The 19,786-nt window shown below is 37.4% G+C and overlaps 1 protein-coding gene across 2 annotated transcripts in view; it reads right to left on the reverse strand.

Annotated features, from left to right (window-relative positions):
• LGR4 (leucine rich repeat containing G protein-coupled receptor 4) overlaps positions 1 to 19,786 on the reverse strand; it is a 121,582-nt gene that overhangs the window by 15,632 nt on the left and 86,164 nt on the right. For both annotated transcript variants that reach the window (XM_004369731.2, XM_004369730.2), the window contains 6 exons: positions 16,646 to 16,717; positions 6,889 to 7,104; positions 5,974 to 6,045; positions 2,437 to 2,505; positions 1,471 to 1,542; positions 1,218 to 1,289 (listed from right to left, as the gene is read on the reverse strand). In XM_004369731.2, coding sequence (XP_004369788.1) covers positions 1,218 to 1,289; positions 1,471 to 1,542; positions 2,437 to 2,505; positions 5,974 to 6,045; positions 6,889 to 7,104; positions 16,646 to 16,717 — 573 coding nt within the window. The remainder of the gene's footprint in view (positions 1 to 1,217; positions 1,290 to 1,470; positions 1,543 to 2,436; positions 2,506 to 5,973; positions 6,046 to 6,888; positions 7,105 to 16,645; positions 16,718 to 19,786) is intronic.

The following is a 19,786-nucleotide window of genomic DNA, read 5'->3' on the forward strand; positions in this document are numbered from 1 at the left end:
GACCACTATTATAAGAACTCAAGAAAAGGTTTAAACACAGAAGAAAACATTCTTTGATGGTTACGAGGGTGGGGAGGGAAGGACAGTGGTATTGACTAACTAGATTGTAGACAAGAATTAATCTCAAGTGAAGGGAAGGACGACACACAATACAGGGAAAGTCAGCACAACTGGACTAAACCAAAAGCTAGGAAGTTTCCTGAATACAACCAAACACTTCAAGGGACAAAGTAGCAGGGGTGGGGGTCTGGGAACTATGGTATCAGAGGACATCTAGGTCAACTGACATAACAAAATTTATTAAGAAAATGTTCTGCATCCCACTTTGGTGAGCAGCGTCTGGGGTCTTAAGAGCTAGCGACTAGCCATCTAAGATGCTTCAATTGGTACCAACCACTTGGAGTAAAGGAGAACGAAGAACACTAAAGACACAAGGAAAGTATTAGCCCAAGAGACAGAAAGGGCCACATAAACCAGAGACTCCAGCAGCCTGAGACCAGAAGAACTAGATGGTGCTCAGCTACCACCAATGACCACCCTGACAGGGAACACAACAGAGAGTCCCTGATGGAGCAGAAGAAAAGTAGGGTGCAGAACTCAAATTCTAGTAAAAAGATCAGACTTAATGGTTTGACTGAGACTGGAGGGACCCTGGAAAACACGGCCGCCAGATTCTCTGTTGGCCCCAAACTAAAAATATTCCCAAGGCCAACTCTTCAGACAAAGATTAGACTGGACTATAAGATATAAAATGATACTTGTGAAGAGTGTGCTTCTTAGCTCAAGTAGATACATGAGACTAAATGGGCAGCTCCTGTCTGGAGGCGAGATGAGAAGGCAGAAAGGGTTAGGAGCTGGTTGAATGGACACAGAAAATCAGGTGTGGAAAGGAAGAATGTGCTGTCACAGTATATGGAGAGCAACTAGGGTCACAGAACAATGTGTGCTTAAAATTTTGTATAAGAAACTAACTTGAGCTGTAAAACTCCCTTAAAGCACAATAAAAATAAATAAATAAATAAATTTGCATGAAAGTTTGATAATTTGGCCAAGTGTTCACATGAACCAATGTCATTATAAATTTCAGAGCCATCCTTTGGATTTAGCCCAAGGGAAAAAAGATTTTGTTTCTGGAGCTACCATAATAAATCCTTGTTTTTCCATTAAAACGATTATTTAAATATTCAGGTTTGCTTTTCAATTTTTATAATACTTACATGGAATGCAGATCAGATAAATTGTAAAATGCTGAGTTCCCCACAAAAGATAGAGGATTATCATACAAATGTCTGTAAAAATAATAAAAACCACAAATTTTTCATGTGTTCACAAGAAATCCAATATTAAATCTATGTTCACAAAGGCTATATATCTAAAAACTTAAATTTTCATTTTCTATCCAGATGTTTGGCATTGTACAGACATAGCTTTAGATGATTACACATTAAAAACACTTTCAGAAATACTTACATAGTTCTTAAGAGTGGATTACCACCAAATGCTCCATCAGGTATAATAGAAATAGAATTACTATGAAATCCCCTAAAAAGATAGGAGAAAAATATTTTGAAATGTACATCTCCTTGTGAAATCAGTTAAAACTCAAGTATCTACTGCTGTTAAGTATTATATAAAACACAACTGATAGTGACTAAAGAAAAATTTTTTAAAATGTGGGGAACGTGAATTTTTAATTCCAACTCATCTTTTTCAGGACCATATCAAATTTCTTTTTAAAACCCACTGCTTATCCTAGTTATCTATCGGAACCTTCATATACATTTATCTGTTGCTTTATCATTCAAGAACTTTAGACTACAGAGAATGAAGTGTTCTTCCCCAAATCTTTCACTACTGCCTGCATTTAGTCTTTTAAGCAATGTGGTTTAGAATATTCGCTGCCAACTCACCACATGTCATCTGTTATGCGATATACATTCTTACCTCTGCTCATGACAAACCCTAACATCCAAAACTCTCCCTCAATCCTTTCATCTATGTAAATTTTTCTGTTCTTTCAAGCCCAAATTCCTCCTCTTTAGCGATGTCTTTACCAATGACCCCAAGCCTTAATGAGCTCATTTTCTGGAATGATTTCTTAATCCTACTCATTCAGCACTTTTTTCTACCTCCAAACTATCTGCCTGTCTTATGCGGTTGGGTTCTCCAATAGGACTAAGACTGCAAGCTCCTTAAAGGCAGAGACCATACGTTACACCTTTTTCTGACACCAATATCTAGCCCTATACAATGGTCTATGCTCAAAATTGTCCATGCTAGCTAATACAATCCAATTTGTATGATTATATGCATGTTTCTGTGTGTGTTATGGATATATATATAATGGAACAAAGATGTTCTAAAATATCATGGTAGATACATCGAATGGTAAGTTATAGGGATATCAAGGCATAGAGAGAACAAAGCAATACTCACAGCTCTTTTAGGCTAGGAAGGGCTTTAATTGCCTGAGGAAATTCCCCCAAGTTATTATAATTCAAGTCCCTAGGGGAAAAAAAAGGGGGGGGGGGACATCCAAGAATACTGAATTGATCACAACTTATAAGGCATTTTGGTACAAATGTATTTTAAAAAAAATCACATCCTCCAGTTGGTTACCTTTCTTTACCAATTATATTACCATCAAAACCCTGTGGAATTTTATTGATTACACTTTTCCTCAGAATACTGAATAATAAAAAAAGAAACTTCTATAATGTTTTTAGATAAACAATTTTAGAAGTTCAAAAAACTCTCAGAATCATATATTATTGATGCATTAGATAAACAAATAATCTGAATGGCATTTCTCAGGAAATTCACAGAATATAATTTATTGAATATCCATTTATAAATGAAGATACCATGAGACTGAGGTTTCCACTTGGTGTTTAGAGTGGCTTCCTAAAATCCTGACATAGAGGCAGCCAACCCAAGTCCTACCATCAGTATGATGACCTGACTTGAGGATGAATGAGAAAGACTATGGTGAACTGGAACAACTAATGGCCTGGTGCAGGTAACAAATGATTGAAAATGTTATAATTATTAGGAAGAGATGAGTCATACTGAACTGTATTAATGAGTCTTAATTCTGAGTGTTTAAATTTTAATTTCTCTTAACCTAACGAGCATACTGGCATATGATGATTAGCATGGTTGAATCATCATGTTCGGAACACCAAAAGGGAAGAACACACTCTGCATTTCTCAAGCTGAAAGAACCAAATAAAAAATTCAAGCCCTGAGTTGCAATACTGAAGGATTCTATGGGGAAAATATTAAACGACTCAGGAAGCATCAAAAGAAGATGGAAGGAATACACAGAGTCACTATACCAAAAAGAATTGGTCGATGTTCAACCATTTCAGGAGGTACCATATGAGCAGGAACCAATGGTACTGAAGGAAGAAGTCCAAGCTGCACAGAAGGCATTGGTGGATAACAAGGCTCCAGGAACTGACAGAATACCAGCTGAGATGTTTCAACAAACGGATGCAACACTGGAAGTACTCACTCATCTAAGTCAAGAAATTTGGAAGATAGCTACCTGGCCAATCGACTGCAAGAGATCCACATTTATGCCTATTCCCAAGAAAGGTGATCCCACCGAATGTGGAAATTATCAAACAATATCATTCATATCATGCACAAGTAAAATTGTGCTGAAGATCATTCAGAAATTCCAGTCGGATTCAGAAGAGGACTTGGAACCAGGGATATCATTGCTGATGTGAGATGGATCCTAGCTGAAAGCAGAGAATACCAGAAAGATGTTTACCTGTGTTTTATTGACTACGCAAAGGCATTCGACTGTGTGGATCATACGAAAATATGGATAACACTGCAAAGAATGGGAATTCCAGAACACTTAATTGTGCTCATGAGGAACCTGTACATATAGATCAAGACGCAGTCGTCCAAACAGAACAAGGGGATACCGCGTGGTTTAAAGTCAGGAAAAGTGTGCGTCAGGGTTGTATCCTTTCACTATACCTATTCAATCTGTATGCTGAGCAATAATCTGAGAAGCTGGGCTATATGAAGAAGAACCGGGCATCAGGATTGGTGGAAGACTCATTAACAACCTGTGTTATGCAGATGACACAACCTTGCTTGCTGAAAGTGAAGAGGACTTGAGGCACTTGTTGATAAAGGTCAAAGACCACAGCCTTCAGTATGGATTACACTTCAACATAAAGAAAATAAAAATCTTCACAACTGGACCAATAAGCAACATCATGATAAACAAAGAAAATACTGAAGTTGTCAAGGATTTCATTTTACTTGGATCCAGAATCAACACCCATGGAAGCAGCAGTCAAGAAATCAAAAGATGCATTGCATTGGGCAAATCTGCTGCAAAAGACCTCCTTAAAGTGTTGAAAAGCAACAATGTCATTTTGAGTACTGAGGTGTGCCTGACCCAAGCCGTGGTATTTTCTTTCGATTGCCTCATATGCACGTGAAAGCTGGACAATGAATAAGGAATACTGAAGAATTAACGTCTTTGAATTGTGGTGTTGGAGAAGAACACTGAATATACCATGGACTGCCAAAAGAATAAACAAATCTGTCTTTGAAGAAGTACAGCCAGAATGCTCCTTGAAGCAAGGATGGCAAGACTATGTCTCATATACTTTGGGCATGTTGTCAGGAGAGATCAGTCCCTGGAGAAGGACATCATGCTTGATAAAGTAGAGGGTCAGTGAAAAAGAAGAAGACCCTCAATGAGATGGATTGACATAGTGGCTGCAACAATGAGCTTAAGCATAACAACGACTGTGAGGATGGCGCAGGACCAGGCAGTGTTTTGTTCTGTTGTACACAGGATCACTACGAGTCAGAGCCAACTCGATGGCACCTAACAACAACAGCAACATGGTTGACTTCAAAATGCATGAAACTTAAAAGCTCAGCTCCTTAGAGAACTATTTTGTTTTCATTTTCTACATAGAAGGAAAAAGTAGCAAATGAGAAGTTTAACTGGGAAGAAGAGGTTTAATTTTAATACAATCGGAATGGTATACATGGCCTAGGATTAGGAGACCCATTCAGTCTTCTATCTGCTACATTGGTATTTACATACTGAGGAAAGTTGAACTGAGTGTGGAACTACTTTCCTCAAGAGCTTCAACTTTCAAATATCCACTGATGTTCACTGTCCTTTAATTGCTTAGACGGGAAAATAGATTAATAGAGTCCTAAAAGAGTTTGTCTTCTCATTCACTGACAGTTAACCAGAAAATTCAGTTAAACCAAATATCGCAAACACTAAGCATTCAAATCAGGTTTTAATCAACTACCTGAGTAAATTGGGACAGTTTATGAATCACTTACTACAACATAATAACAAATATTATAGATGTTCAAATAAAGGCAACTAATGTAAACCAAAACAACATAGCTGCACTATGTCTGTTATTCATATTGTGGTGCAATGAATAACTAAAACAGCCAGAAATCCCTAACACTTTAGTTAGTGGAAGCAACAAAATATCATAAACAAAAATGGAAAACTTTAATTTGTTGCATTTGAGCATATGAAAGCAGATAAAGTATTCAAACGTAGTGTTAACAATTAGCAAGGCAATTGAGATCATGGGGAAAGTAAAAAGAACAAAAAACAACAACACTGTTTCTCTTTCAAGAGAGATCAGCGGGTAATTTTATTCAGAATTCATTTTATAAGCTTCAAAGTTCCAAAACTATGATACATTAAATCTTCATATATTGAGCTGCTTTAACATGTATTTTTGAAAGAAACAAAGTTCAAACGTGTGCACCATTTTTAACTATCAACTTAAATTACTATTTCTAACTGAGTTATTTGATAAGAATTTATTCATGCATTAAAGTAAATTAATAATGAGTTGAATTCAAGACAAATTTTTTTTTTCTTTTTTCAGCAATGAAAAACAAAATTCACTGTCAACATCACAATCCGACTACCCAAAACATGAATATACTTACAAGGTCTCCAGGTTATCTAGTCCATCAAAACAGTGTTGACCCAGGCTTTTAATTTTATTGTTATGAAGATGCCTACAGAAAAAAGGCAAGCAATGATTTTTATAGCTCCCAATAGCAACTATTATCATTGTTTTGTATGTCTAAATTGATATGGCTTAAAGGAATGGTGTAGCTAAACATTTCAACACTTAACTACAGAAAACAAATAGCATTGGATAGTTATCTCCTGATATATATTACACAGACTAGAATTCACTGAATGTAGAACACCAATAGAAAAGGAAAATTTCTCTAATGGGAAAATTGCACACACATTGAAGAGTAGTTTTTATTTACCTATATCAAAATAAAAGTTACGATTAGCTCTTCACTATATGAAGCAAAACTTTGATGAGCTCTCCTATGGAGGTAGGGAATGATACGGAGGAAGACAGCCAGTTTACATCAGTGGGAATCAGGAATTATAAAAGAAAAGGCATTCCATTAGTTTACATTGTGAAAGATTCACAACACAGAGCACCACGTATTCTTTGAATAGAAAAGTTGGTAAAAACATGACCTACTCCTGGAACATACCGTCTGTGAGCATCTCAAAATGATTTAGTTTCCTTTAACACAGAACACATTGTTGGCACACAATAAAAGTGGTACAAGTGTTTGCTGAATGACTCAACTTCATTTCATGATTATAAATGGTCATTTATCATAGGGAGATTTGAAAGTTATAATCAGATTATTATTTTTTAAATTGTCCTAAAAAGTCAGCATAATTTAATCTTCAAAAACAGCAATTCCCCTAAACACTAACGATTCAGGGGAGTGAGCAATGAGATACTTTCATAATAATTTGTCACAATAAACCTGTTTTCTCCCCCAAATAAACATAATATGGTATTAATAGGGGTGGATACTTACAGAACCACCAGACTTGAAAGGTTGGTAAAAGCAAAATCAGGGATGCTTGAGATTTTGTTGAGTGCCAAGGTCAATGCCTGAAGAGTTGGAAGATTGCTGAGGGGATGGACAGGCACCTCCGTCAAGCTGTTGTCATCTAGCCACAGATGCCGCAACTGAACAAGCCCCTCAAAGCTGTCCTCGGGGACTAAGGTAATATGGTTGGCATCTAAGCGCCTGACACAAACAGAAACAACCACGTTCAGTAACAAATTCTAGCGGAATGAGTCGATCCCAGTCACATAATCCTCGGAGCTCTCAAAAAAAAAGGGAGTTATAAAAATTACCAGGGCCGTGTCATCCCTTATTTCTTTAATTTCACTGGAAGTTCTAATAAAATCTAATAACTTTTCCAAGAGCAGTATAGACAAAGTCAGTTCTTTCCTTCATAACAAAGGGATTTATCCAAACCTGAATCCTTCAAGTAACTTTAGTTAATAAGTAACTTTATAACAGAAGGATATATTTAAAAAAGAAAAGAACTCTCACAAAGCTCAGGCTTGAATTTTATGTTGCAGAATTATCAAAAATACAGAAAAACAGCTAAAGAAACTAAGCTAAGAAAATAAGCTACTTTACTTCCAGTTTTATAACTAACATTTAATATTTAATTTAATTGCACTCTGTTTTGGTAAACAAAGGGTGAGAAAAAATTTAGAAAATATTTACAAAAAAATTTTAAGTAACAAAGCATTTCAACAGATTTTCAACTATCCTTATTACCATCAGGCAAGTTAAAAATATAGCTGTTAGGTAATGGTAAAGCAACCTTTCTCCTCTTAGCACCACATACTTTCAAAAACTAAGTTTGCCAAAATTAACTGTTATTAGGGAAAGGTCAGATTGTCTACAGGAAAAATTAAGCTGCTACTCTGATCAACGTTATTATGGTTTTCAAGTTTAATTTTTCCAAAAAATTTCAAATTAAGGATCCCTTACTAATAGGTTTATTCATACTTAAAATTAAGACACCATCTGAAAATCTGGAAAACTAAGTCCTAAATGTGGCACAATGGTTAAGAGCTCAGCTGCTAACCAAAAGGTTGGCAGTTCCAATATACCAGCCACTCCTTGGAAACCCTATGGGGCAGTTCTATTCTCTCCTATAGGGTCACTATGAGTCGGAATCAACTTGACAGCATAGGTTTTTTGTTGTTGTTGTTGTTGTTGTTTTTTAATGTTATTGAAGAGCCCTGGTGGCAGAATGGTTAAGTGTTCAGCTGTTAACCAAAAGCTTGGCAGTTTGAACCACCAGCTGCTCTGTGGGAGAAAGATATGGCAGTCTCCTTCCATAAAGATTTACAGCCTTAGAAACCCTATGGAGCAGTTCTCCTCTGTCCTGTAGGGTCACTGTGACTCGATGGCAATGACTTTTGTTTTTTGGTTTTAAGTGTTACTGTTGGCATGACCAGATGTAATCATTGGAATAATCACTTTTCAACACAGAGACAACCTGGTATTAATATTAAGAGGGGCACTACGTTCCAGGCAAATCATAACTTTCCTCAAAATCCCCTGTTGCTATATCTTTACCACTTAAATTCATACCTTACAGGCTTGGATCTCTTGCTAAAAATTAGGGAATACAAAGAACTAGTGAGAAGTCAAAATGACAGAATAATTTTTATGAAATAGAGTCTGAAAGCTTTCAAGTTCAAGAAAGTTTTTCTTTTAGAGTGGCTTTTGTAATTTCAAATCAGGGCTTCGAATTGGTTCTTTCTGAGTTGACAGGAAAGATCTTTAACAAGCGCTTATTAAAATGTAGATTCTGACTTAGTATATCTGGGGTGGAAAGGCAAATTATCAGCAGGGTGTTGAACCAGAAAGGACTGGTTTGAAGCCCTGTTTCAAATATCTACTACCTCCAGTCCCCTAATGTACTTAAAATTTAGTTCCAGACATAATCTTCCCTTTCCCTTCCAGGCAAGGCTGGGCCCCAGCTCCTAGCTAACTACAGCAAACCTCAAATAGATTCTACTTCTGAGACTGATTTTAAAAAACCAGTTGCCCTTGAGTCAATTCTATCTGACTCATGGTGACCCCATGTGTGTCAGAGTAGAACCATGCTCCATATGGTTTTTAATGGCTGATTTTTCAGAAGTAGATTGCCTGGCCTGTCTTCTGAGGAACCTCTGGGTAGATTTGAACTACCAACCTTTTGGTTAGCAGCTGAGCACATTAATTATGTGCACCATGCAGGGACTCCTTGAGGCAGATTAACACCAAAAACCAAACCCTTTGCCATCGGGGTGAAATACCATCGGTCCTTGTGGGTATTTGACTAAGCCTTTCTTTCTGATGTATTTAGGATAAGTGAAAGAGCACTAAAAGAGGAAGAGTTTAGGAAACTGAGCCTTAAAAATCCGCCTGAAAACAAACATTTTCAGAGTTGTTTTTTCTTTCGGCTTTCTAGGTCGATCTCTGAGAAGACACAGGAATCCTCTGTTTAATAGGCTGTCAAAGTATTAGTCACAGAGCTGTTTAGGAGATTTGCTTTAGCAAGTAGATATGAATGTGCTCAATCACACACACACATACACACACACACACACACACACACACACAGAAACAATTCACAACCTCTTGGAGCTTCCATACTTAGGGAGAGAAAGACACTAACATACAATTATACAACTGACTACATACTGTAACTAAATAATTAACATAATTGAGTTATACTCTTAGCAAATTTGATCATCTTTAATTCATTCAATACATTTTAATTGAATACCTTGTTAGGCACAAAGAATAAAATGGTGGACAAAACAGACATGCCTGCACTCATGAGGTTGATATTCTTGGCGGGGGGGGTGACACAAAATATAATAAATACCAAAATGATTACAGAGTGCTTAGGAAGTGCTATAAGTAAATAAACAGCGAATCAGGACAATGAAGCAAAGATTAATGGGGGTTGAGGAGGGGTGCGCTGGTCAGGAAAAGCATCTCTGAGACCTGAAGAATGAGCAAACAAGGAGACTGGATAAGGAGTATTTCAGACAAAGGAAATAGCAAAGGCAGAGACAAGCTGGGTGTGGTCCAGCAACTTCCTGCAGGTCAGAGTAATTAGAACACAAATCAAAAAACACCAGTTGCCATGGAGTCAATTCCAACTCATGGCCATCTCATGTGTGTCAGAGTAAGACAGGGCTAGAGCCATAAAGCCATTTTTCTTAGCCTCAAGACAGCCCCTCACCCAGCCCATTTTCTAGAGTTGTTTCTTCTCCTCCTCAGAACCTCCCTGAAGAGAAACAGCCACGGGCTGGCCAAAATCGACTTTAAAACTGGTCCTGCTCCCCATCTTGGCACTCCAGATAACCTTTAGCTCATTAACTGCCTCATGCATGGTAAATTCTCTGCCCCTGGGTGGAGAGCTAACATGCTAATGAACAAAAATGGCTAACTTCCTCCTGTGTGGGGAATTGAACCCAGGCCTTAGAAAATGCTTACTCATTCTGGAACGCTCTGTGCCAGCATGCACGCCATCTTGTATTTTGTAACTGATCTTGCCTATGTAAACCAGCCTCAACAAGCTGCCTGCGAGCAGTCTTGGAAGGCACTTAGCCCTGACTGTTTCCTTGCTTGGCCAACCAATAAAGTTGCCTTTCATTCTCCGCAACTTGGTCTCTGTCTTTTTGGCTGAGCAGAACCAGGAGTTCCCGGCAACAAGAGTAGAACTGTATTCCATAACGTCTTCAATGGCTAATTTTTCAGAAGTAGCTTGCCAGGCCTTTCTCCTGAGGAGCCTCTGGGTGGACTCAAACCTCCAACCTTTTGAGGGGCAGCCGAGGGTGTTAGATTATAACACAAGAGGAAGGGTAATGAGGGTACAGGGAGATACATTTAGGGACCAGATTATACAGGCCCCTAAAGGCAAGGTAAGGGGTTAGGATTATAACAAGTACAAATAAAAAATGTCTTCCAGTTTCCCAATGTTACAGGTTTAAAAGTCTAAATTGCTTATTTGATTATACTGGTGATAACACTCATTTATATTTAACAAAATAATGAGTAATACTCCTTCCCATACGCACAAAATACCCCATTGAAATAAAATCTTTTCTATAAGTAAAGTTTTTCACTAAGATGTGGTAAAATACTATAAGGAAAGTTGTCAGTACCTTTTTAACATAAACCCAGTGCTATATACATCATTTACATTCCTCCAGAGCTTTATGCACTATATGATCAAAGAAAAGGAATGGCCTTAATTTATAGCAAGATAATCAGGTGAGTTTTGAGCTAAAATAGTAATGAAACTAATTTCTAGGCAAAATAATAATACCACAATAAACCATTTCCTTTGTACTAAAAGACTACCAAAATTTTGAAGTGACACATAAGTATAAGATTACAAGGAAGAATTTTGGAAAAATGGAACCCTCAAATAAAAAGTTATTTCATTTGGAAAAAGGATTTGTGGTGACTCAAATGGTTAATCCTTATGCCTCAATTCACATGTCAGTGTTGGTGGCACACCCATAACTGTAGAGTTTGCACTTACACTTGAGATCAACTTTTCACAGAGAAAAGGTCTTTTTTTTCTTCTTCTTCCTTTCTCTTAAAAACCCTGAGGGCTTCAACAGAATGACTAGAAAATACCTGTCCCATCTTCTGCACCTCCCTGGGGTTGAAAAGGATTACCCTCCAGTGGAATAAAATACACCCACTTGCTTCTTTAATCAATGTTCACTGGAGGGTGGGAGCGAAGATTAGGGGATGGGTGGCAAGGAAGTTAGAGGAATCTGTTACTGAGGAGAAACATCAGGGTTCAGGGTAATCAATCATCCATGCGGTTAATGGACTTGGATAGCTGGCTGGGACTGCTGAATCATTTCTCCTGCCCGCAATATGAATTAAGGCTAAATTAATCCAGTCATAGGAGGTAACACACAAAATGATTTGGTGACAATTAAAAAGAGAGATGTCAATTAGTGGGGGGGAAACAGCACAAATTAACTACCAAAGTGCTATGGTGACTAAGGAAAGGAGAGATTACTGGGGACTAGAACTGCGGCTTTTTACAGTGACCTACTCTATTAATATTCAATCTAACCAACAGGCCAAGAAAATACTATAACTGATTGTTTTTGTCGATGTTAAGCAGCATGAGATATCGCACAAAGTGGAGAGATTTTGTGGGCTTTTTAAGTTATTCTACCATTTAAACTCCATTTTGCAAGAGATAATTACCACCTTATTTAAATGCACTTTTATGATTTGGAGCCCTGGTGGCACAGTGGTTAAGCATTTGGCTACTAACCAAAAGGTTAAGCAGTTGAAACTCACCAGCTGCTCCTTGGAAACCCTAGGGGGCAGTTCTACTCTGTCCTATAGAGTCACTATGAGTCGGAATTGACTCAATGGCAATGGGTATACTATGGTTAAAAGGTTAAGAATGTGTTAACTGAATTCCCTTACTGTTTTCATCTTTAAAACATGCTCCTATTTTCTAGTCTCAAAAGCCTATTTTACATCTTACTCAGACTCAAGTATCTATTATTTCTTGCTCTAAACAAAATAAAATATAAAATAATAATTCTGTATGCAGTTATTAACTGATGAAAGTCTGTTACAAAAACCTATTCTATACAATGAAACACTCTCTCTTTTTTTCTCTACTCCTAACTGAAAAATAACATAAATCTTATAGTATTATAAACAGATTTTGTCACTAGTTTCTACTTTAAAAGTAGTAAAGAAATTCTGTTACTGTGGAAAACTTAGGAAAATTAGTCTTTGAGATCCTTTGGTATTCAATATAAATGTAATCTAACACAAAGAAAAATTTTAGTGGAGCTAATTCTTATATGTTATTTTAATATCTTGCTTTGATAATGCTTTAGCCATCTTCATGGTTTTGTGGGACACTGTATGCTGCCTTTTTATTAACACCAACAATTCCCTTTCATATTTTGTAGGTATCACCAAGCTTGCACACACGCTACATTAAGCCACTTCTGGTCAATTTCAACCTCTAACGAACTTTGCTCCTTTTAAGTACTACTTCAAAACCACAAGGAAATTTTTCCTGTAATTCAAGCCTGAAGATCAGATTTTCAGACTGACTCAAGTACTGATAAGACTGTTTTACACCAGGGCAGAATTTCAATTGTATCTAACCTGACCACTGCACCCACTATGCTAACAAACCCATGAACATTTCCTTCTTAAATAAAACAGGCATGGCACACAGCTCTTTGTGTTTCTGATACATATAAAACCATCCCAATGCCTTTAAAAAACAACAAAAAAAAAACTTTGACTCTTCTCTTCCCATGCCCCTCCTCCATTTTGGAGATAATTTAAACTATGCAACTCACTCTGTGAATGATGAATACAGTATGCTTTTTTAAAACATTGTTTTGGAGGAGGGAGAAACCTGTGATTTCTCTGAAAAACGCCATCTTGAATGATCTATATTACCCATAAATGTTATGTACAATTTTAATATATTTATTGATCACAAATTAGAAGGAAATTATTTGCATGTTACCATCACAATTTTTCAGTTTTAAAGTTCAAAATGAGATTTTAGTCTTCTCTTTTTAAGCCTTCTATGAGACAAAATAATTGAGTACTTTGATTACTAAGTCTTTGGAAATAAAAGCAACTCTGTTTGCCTATCCTAAAGCAAAATTAATTCTGAAGAAGCAAAAGAAAACAAGATCAATTTAAAATGTCTACTGAGTTTAGGTCTAAGGAATTCTTTCAAGGTAGGAAAGAGCGCAGAGTCAGCTAAATCACATTTCTGTAAAGAAGCTCATTCCAATCAGTTCATTAAAAGCATCTTTTCGGAACCTGCCTAATTACCTGTGGCTAATAATAGATCCTTATATTCCATAATTTGGCATTTTGGGGAAATGAGTTACTTAACATATTTCTACTTTAAACTTCTATTTAAACTAGAAATTAAACAGCCAACACCCAGAAACTCCTTGTTTATGATGTTAAATAGATTTTTAAAGTTTAACTTTTATAGCATATGATACGCTTTATTAGTACACATTTTTACTTTCACATTCACTTGTCATTATCTAATCTAAAATCAAAAGGTAATCTATAATTTATAATGTCTAGTGGTGTGCTTTTCATGCAGCTAAAATGTTTTTTTATATCAGCAAATAGATGAGACAAACAATTCACTCACTTTCACTTAAAGTTTTCTAACTCATACATTTCCTACAAAATTTTACATTTACAGTTATTTCAAAGGGTAGTAAAAAATGTGAAAGATTATTATACAAATATGTGATGTAGCTAAATGTAATTTTATAATCTGGAACACATAGGCGTGATAACTATTACAGTTTTTTTCAGGATTGTTCTCAAAATTTGGGTGTGCATGAGAATTATCAGGGGTAGATTTTTAAACATATGGCTTCCTGGACCCCTACCTTTAAAGAGAAAATATCAGTACTTGTAGGATAAGCCCTAGGAAATGGCATTTTAGCAATCTCCCACTAATGATTATGTTGCTGGTAGTCAAATTGCCATACTATGAGAAATTATATGCCCTAGTCCCATTGTATTTAACATGAATTAAAGCAGAGGACAATGAAAATTTTTACCCATTATTCTAGTGGAGCTAACAAAGTTCCTTGTTTTTAAGACTACGTTCTTATTTTGAGTTTTCTTCCCATGGTTGTAGTCTGGCAGCTTACTGAAAGGTTGGGGGTTCTAGTCCTCCCAGAGGCGCCTCAGAAGAAAGGCCTTGCAATTTACTTCTGAAAAATCTGTCACTAAAAACCCTATGGAACAAAATTCTACTCTGACACTTTTGGAGTTGCCATGAGTTGGAATCAACTCAATGGCAACTAGCTGGTAGTGTTGGTGGCTTCCCCTAGTTAGGCAAATTAGGCAAGCTAGTAATCAAAGGAAAGAACTGATAAACTAGGTCATCATCATTATTATTAACAATATTCATAGATTCTGCAACTGTTTATTGAGCACTTACCACAGGCTAGGCATTGTTCTGAGTGCTTTTCATGCATTAAAGTGCATGGTAGGCAATGAACAAATTGCCATGCAGAGAAATTAACATAACTCACCCAATATCACACCTTAAGTGGCAGATTTGGGATTTGAAACCAGACGGTCCTGTTTCAGAATTCTGCTTAATCTGAAATTATCTTTTTTTTTTTTTGAGAGCAACATGTATATTCTAACAAATATGCGAAGTGCTGTTTAAAATTCTGGCAAAAGTCAAATTGCAATAATCCATGATTTAGTTCAGTGCTCCTCAAACTCAAACTTTTCTTTAAGAGTACCCCTAGAGACAGAGAAAGGAGCCCTAGTGGCGCAACAGTTAAAGCACTCGGCTGCTAACCAAAAGGTTGGCAATTCGAACACACCAGCAGATTGGCGGGGGAAATGACCTGGCCATCCACTCCCATACAGATTAAACAAAAGAGAAAAACAAACCTGTTGCCATCTGACTCACAGCAACCCTTTATCAAAAAACCTGTTGCTGTTAAGTCGATTACAACTCATAGCAACCCTACAGGACAGAGCAGAGCTGCCCCGTAGGGTTTCCAAAGAGCGGCTGGGGGATTCGAACTGCCGACCTTTTGGTTAGCAGCCACAGCTCTTAACCACTGTGCCACCTGGGCTCCTAGCAACCCTATAGGACAGAGTAAAACTGCCCCATAGGGTTTGCAAGGCTATAATCTTTACAGAAGCAGACTGCCACATCTTTCTCCCATGGAGCAGCTGGTGGGTTGGAACTGTGGACATTTTGGTCAGCAGCCGAGTGCTTAACCACTGCACCGTTAGGGCTCCCTAGAAAGCCCTATGGAGCAGTTCTACTCTGTCACAAGGGGTCATTATACATTGATATCAACAAGATGGCATCTAATAACAACAAAGACAGAGGAACCTGTAGGAAGTCCCGGAGTTTTAGCCTTAACACTAGCCCCAAACATGCAATCCAGTTATTTAACAAAACTCTGTATATTTAATATAAAACATGTTGTTTCTCCAAAATCTTCTGTGGCTTTTCATGTCTCTCTGTGGTACCACTGCTTCCTGACTCATCCACTAGGTGGGTGGAGAGTATATGCATACCCAAACCTTAGAAGCAATAATTCCCATTCTCCAGGTTAAACACACACATACAAATACGTGTGTGTGTGTGTATGAAAAAGCATAAAAAAAGAGCCAAGTGAAGAGCTATTTGAAAAAGTGTTGGAAATTAGTGGCTGAATATAGTAAAATGCAGAAGTTTAAGCCTCGGACACGTCACATAAAATGAAACTTTTCTTCAAAAAGAAAAATCTGGGAAGGAAGCAGTGAAGGCAATTACATTACCCTCAATGTGTGTTCAATGTCCAAAGATGCGTAATTATATTTGATTTGTTCTAATTCCTATTACCCACCTGACGGAAGCCTGTGTCATAGTTATGGCACAAGAAACTAGAACTTCTGTCCACATGTTAACTCTGGTTCCAAAGAGGTGTTGATCACCAGCCTATGATGTGTGCCCAGCAGTAAAAACTCAGTTGCTTTCTCTCAGCCTCTGAGACAAGAGAGGAGGTCAACAGAACACCCTCTTTCTCTCTCACCAAAGGACACTTAGAAAACAACAACTTACCATCCCCATTTTTATCCCACATGAGAGCCTAACTCCTCCCTCCCTGGGATTCCAGTTGTTTACATAGCAGTAACACAGGTCCTCTTCAACTGATTCAAGAATACAGAAAACCAAAAAGTTACTTACAAAGACTGCAAAGCACTCAGTCCTCGAATGGCTTCACTGGGTACTGTTTTCAACTGATTGTTTTGGACTGTTCTGGAAGGAAATTTTTGGTTAGTGAATAACAAGCAATTGCTACCCCTTTCTTAGAAAAATTTAGTGCCATTCTCTCCAAAAAAAAAAAGAAAAAAACCTTTCAATAGCCAAAAAGGTGGGGTAGGGAGGGGGGGAGGATAGAGAGCACACAAAACAGAATTGAAAAAAAGCAAGAAGCATTTGTTATAAAGCCAGAAATGAAACGCAGGCCATTATACTAAGCCATCTCCTAATAGGAGTAAACTACATTTCCAAAGATTGTTTAACTTCTGGGAATTAAGGCACCCTAGTTAACATTCATTGATTTAGGTGCTGTTATACCCATGACCGTTGAGTCTATTCTGACTCATAGCGACCCTATAGGACAGAGTCCTATAGTATGTAATCTTTACAGAAGCAGACTGCCACATCTTTCTCCTGTGCAGCGGCTGGTGGATTCTGTCGGCCTTTCGTTTAACAACTGAGTGCTTAACCTTTACACCACCAGGGATCCTTAAGGTATTGTTAATTAATATTAATTGGGAGGCATACCAAGTTAATTAAGAGAGGTAACAAACCCATTGGAATCCCTAATGCCTTTTCAATTTGAATGAAGAAGAGTCCAGAAACATGGACAAGAGGAAAGGCCAATTCTGCTATTTCTCAGTGCATCTGGGGTCAGGGCAGAAATAGAGCTTTAATCATCAAATAGTTAGAACCTGAAGAACAGTACTACAAAGAGTCCTTTTAATTTTTGTCTAACATCATTACTAGGTACATTAATAAAATGATTGCTTCACATGAATTGTTATAATCGTAAAATGGAAGAGGTAAAGGACCTACCTAGCTCACTGAACAGAGAGGTCTATTGACTTGCTAAGGATCACCCAACAAGGTAATGACAGAAGTGGGACTGGCAGCCAGTTCACTGCTTCCCAACCAGCCACACTCCACGCTCCTGAATACAGCCAAGAATTTATATCCTCATCCCTCACAGGCTATGTAAATCATGTTGTTGTTAGGTGTCCTCGAGTTGGTTCCAACTCATATGACCCTATGTACAACTGAAGGAAACACTGCCCAGTCCTTCATCCTCCTCACAATTGTTACTATGTTTGAGCCCATTGTTGTAGCCACTATGTCAATGCATCTTGTTGAGGGTCTTCCTCTTTTTTGCTCTCGTTGAGGGTTTTCCTCTTTTACGCTGACCCTCTACTTTACCAAGTATGATGTCCTTCTCCAGGACTGGTCCCTCCTGATAACGTATTCAGGTTTGCTTTATGGCCTAAAATGTGGTCTATTCTGAAGAATGTTCCATGTGTGTTGGAAAAGAAAGTATACTTGGCTGCTGTTGGGTGGAGGGTTCGGTATACGTCTATGAGATCAAGTTGGTTGATTGTAGCATTTAGCTCTTCCGTGTCTTTGCTGAGCTTCTTTCTGGATTTTCTGTCCTTCACAGAAAGTGGTGTGTTGAAGTCTCCTACTACTATTGAGGAGCTGTCTCTCTCTCTTTTCAGTGCTGTTAGAGTTTGTTTTATGTATTTTGGAGCCCTGTCGTTGGTGCGTAAATATTTATCATAGTTATGTCCCCCTGGTGTGTTGACCCTTTAATCATTATATAGTGTCCTTCCTTATCCTTTGTGGTGGATTTTACTTTAAAGTCTATTTTATCAGAGATTAATATTGCCAGTCCTGCTCTTTTTTGAGTGTTGTTTGCTTGACATAGTTTTTTTCCATCCTTTGAGTTTTAGTTTGTTTGTGTCTTTAAGCCTTAGATGTGTCTCTTGTAGACAAGCAGCATATAAACGGATCGTGTTTTTTTAATCCAATCTGCCACTCTCTGTCTCTTTATTGGTGCATTAAGTCCGTTTACATTCAGCGTAATTATTGATAGGTATGAGTTTAGTGCTGTCATTTTGATGTCTTTTTGTGTGTGCTGTTCAGTTTCTTTGTTCCACTTAATTTTCTGTGCTGAGTCGTTTTTCTTTATGTATTTTCTTTTCATCTTTTTCACTGTTGTTGATTTTGTATTTACTGAGTCTTTATATTTTTCTAGTTTTCTATGCTGACTTGTAGGATTGTTAGTTTCCTTTCTGGTTACCTTAAAATTTACCCCTATTTTTCTAAGTTTATACCAATTTTTTGTTTCTTTACATTGCCTTGACTTCCTCTCCATATGAAAAATCTATGTCTATATTTCTTAAGTCCCTCTTTTTTGTTTTAATGTTGTCATCTTTTACATATTGACATCTGTTTCCCTATTTTCAGTGTTTTGGCTTTGACTTACTTTTGTGACTTCCCTATCTGGGTTGATAGCTGGTTGCTCTGTCCTGTGTTCTAGTCTTGGGTTGTTATCTGATGTTACTGATTTTCTAACCGGAGGACTCCCTTTAGTATTTCTTGTAATTTTGGTTTGGTTTTTGCAAATTCCCTAAATTTTTGTTTATCTGGAAATGCCCTAATTACATCATCAATTTGAGAGACAGTTTTGCTGGATATATAATTCTTGGCTGGCAGTTTTTTTCCTTCAAGGCTTTATATATGTCATCCCATTGCCTTCTTGCCTGCATGGTTTCTGCTGAGTATTCTGAGCTTACTTTTGTTGACTCTCCTTTGTAGATGACTTTTTGTTTATCCCTAGCCGCTCTTAAAATTCTCTCTTTATCTTTGGTTTTGGCAAGTTTGATTATAATATGTCTTGGAGACTTTCCTTTGGGATCCACCTTATATGGGGTTCAATAAGCATCTTGGATAGATATCTTGTCATCTTTGATAATATCGGGAAAGTTTTCTGCCAACAAATCTTCGACAATTCTCTCTGTATTTTCTGTCATCTCGCCCGTTCTGGTACTCCAATCACTTGTAGGTTACTCCTCTTAGAGTCCCACATAATTCTTAGGGTTTCTCCATTTTTTTTAAATCCTTTTATCTGATTTGTCTTCAAATAAGTTGGTGTCTAGTGCTTTATCTTCAATCTCATTAAGTCTGACTTCCATTGCCTCAATTCTGCCCCTATGACTTTCTGTTGAGTTGTCTAATTCTGAAACTTTATTGTGAATCTTCTGGATTTCTGATTGCTGTCTCTCTATG

Source organism: Trichechus manatus, unplaced genomic scaffold (genome assembly GCF_000243295.1).
Source record: "Trichechus manatus latirostris isolate Lorelei unplaced genomic scaffold, TriManLat1.0 scaffold00006, whole genome shotgun sequence".
Taxonomy (NCBI): Eukaryota; Metazoa; Chordata; class Mammalia; order Sirenia; family Trichechidae; genus Trichechus; species Trichechus manatus.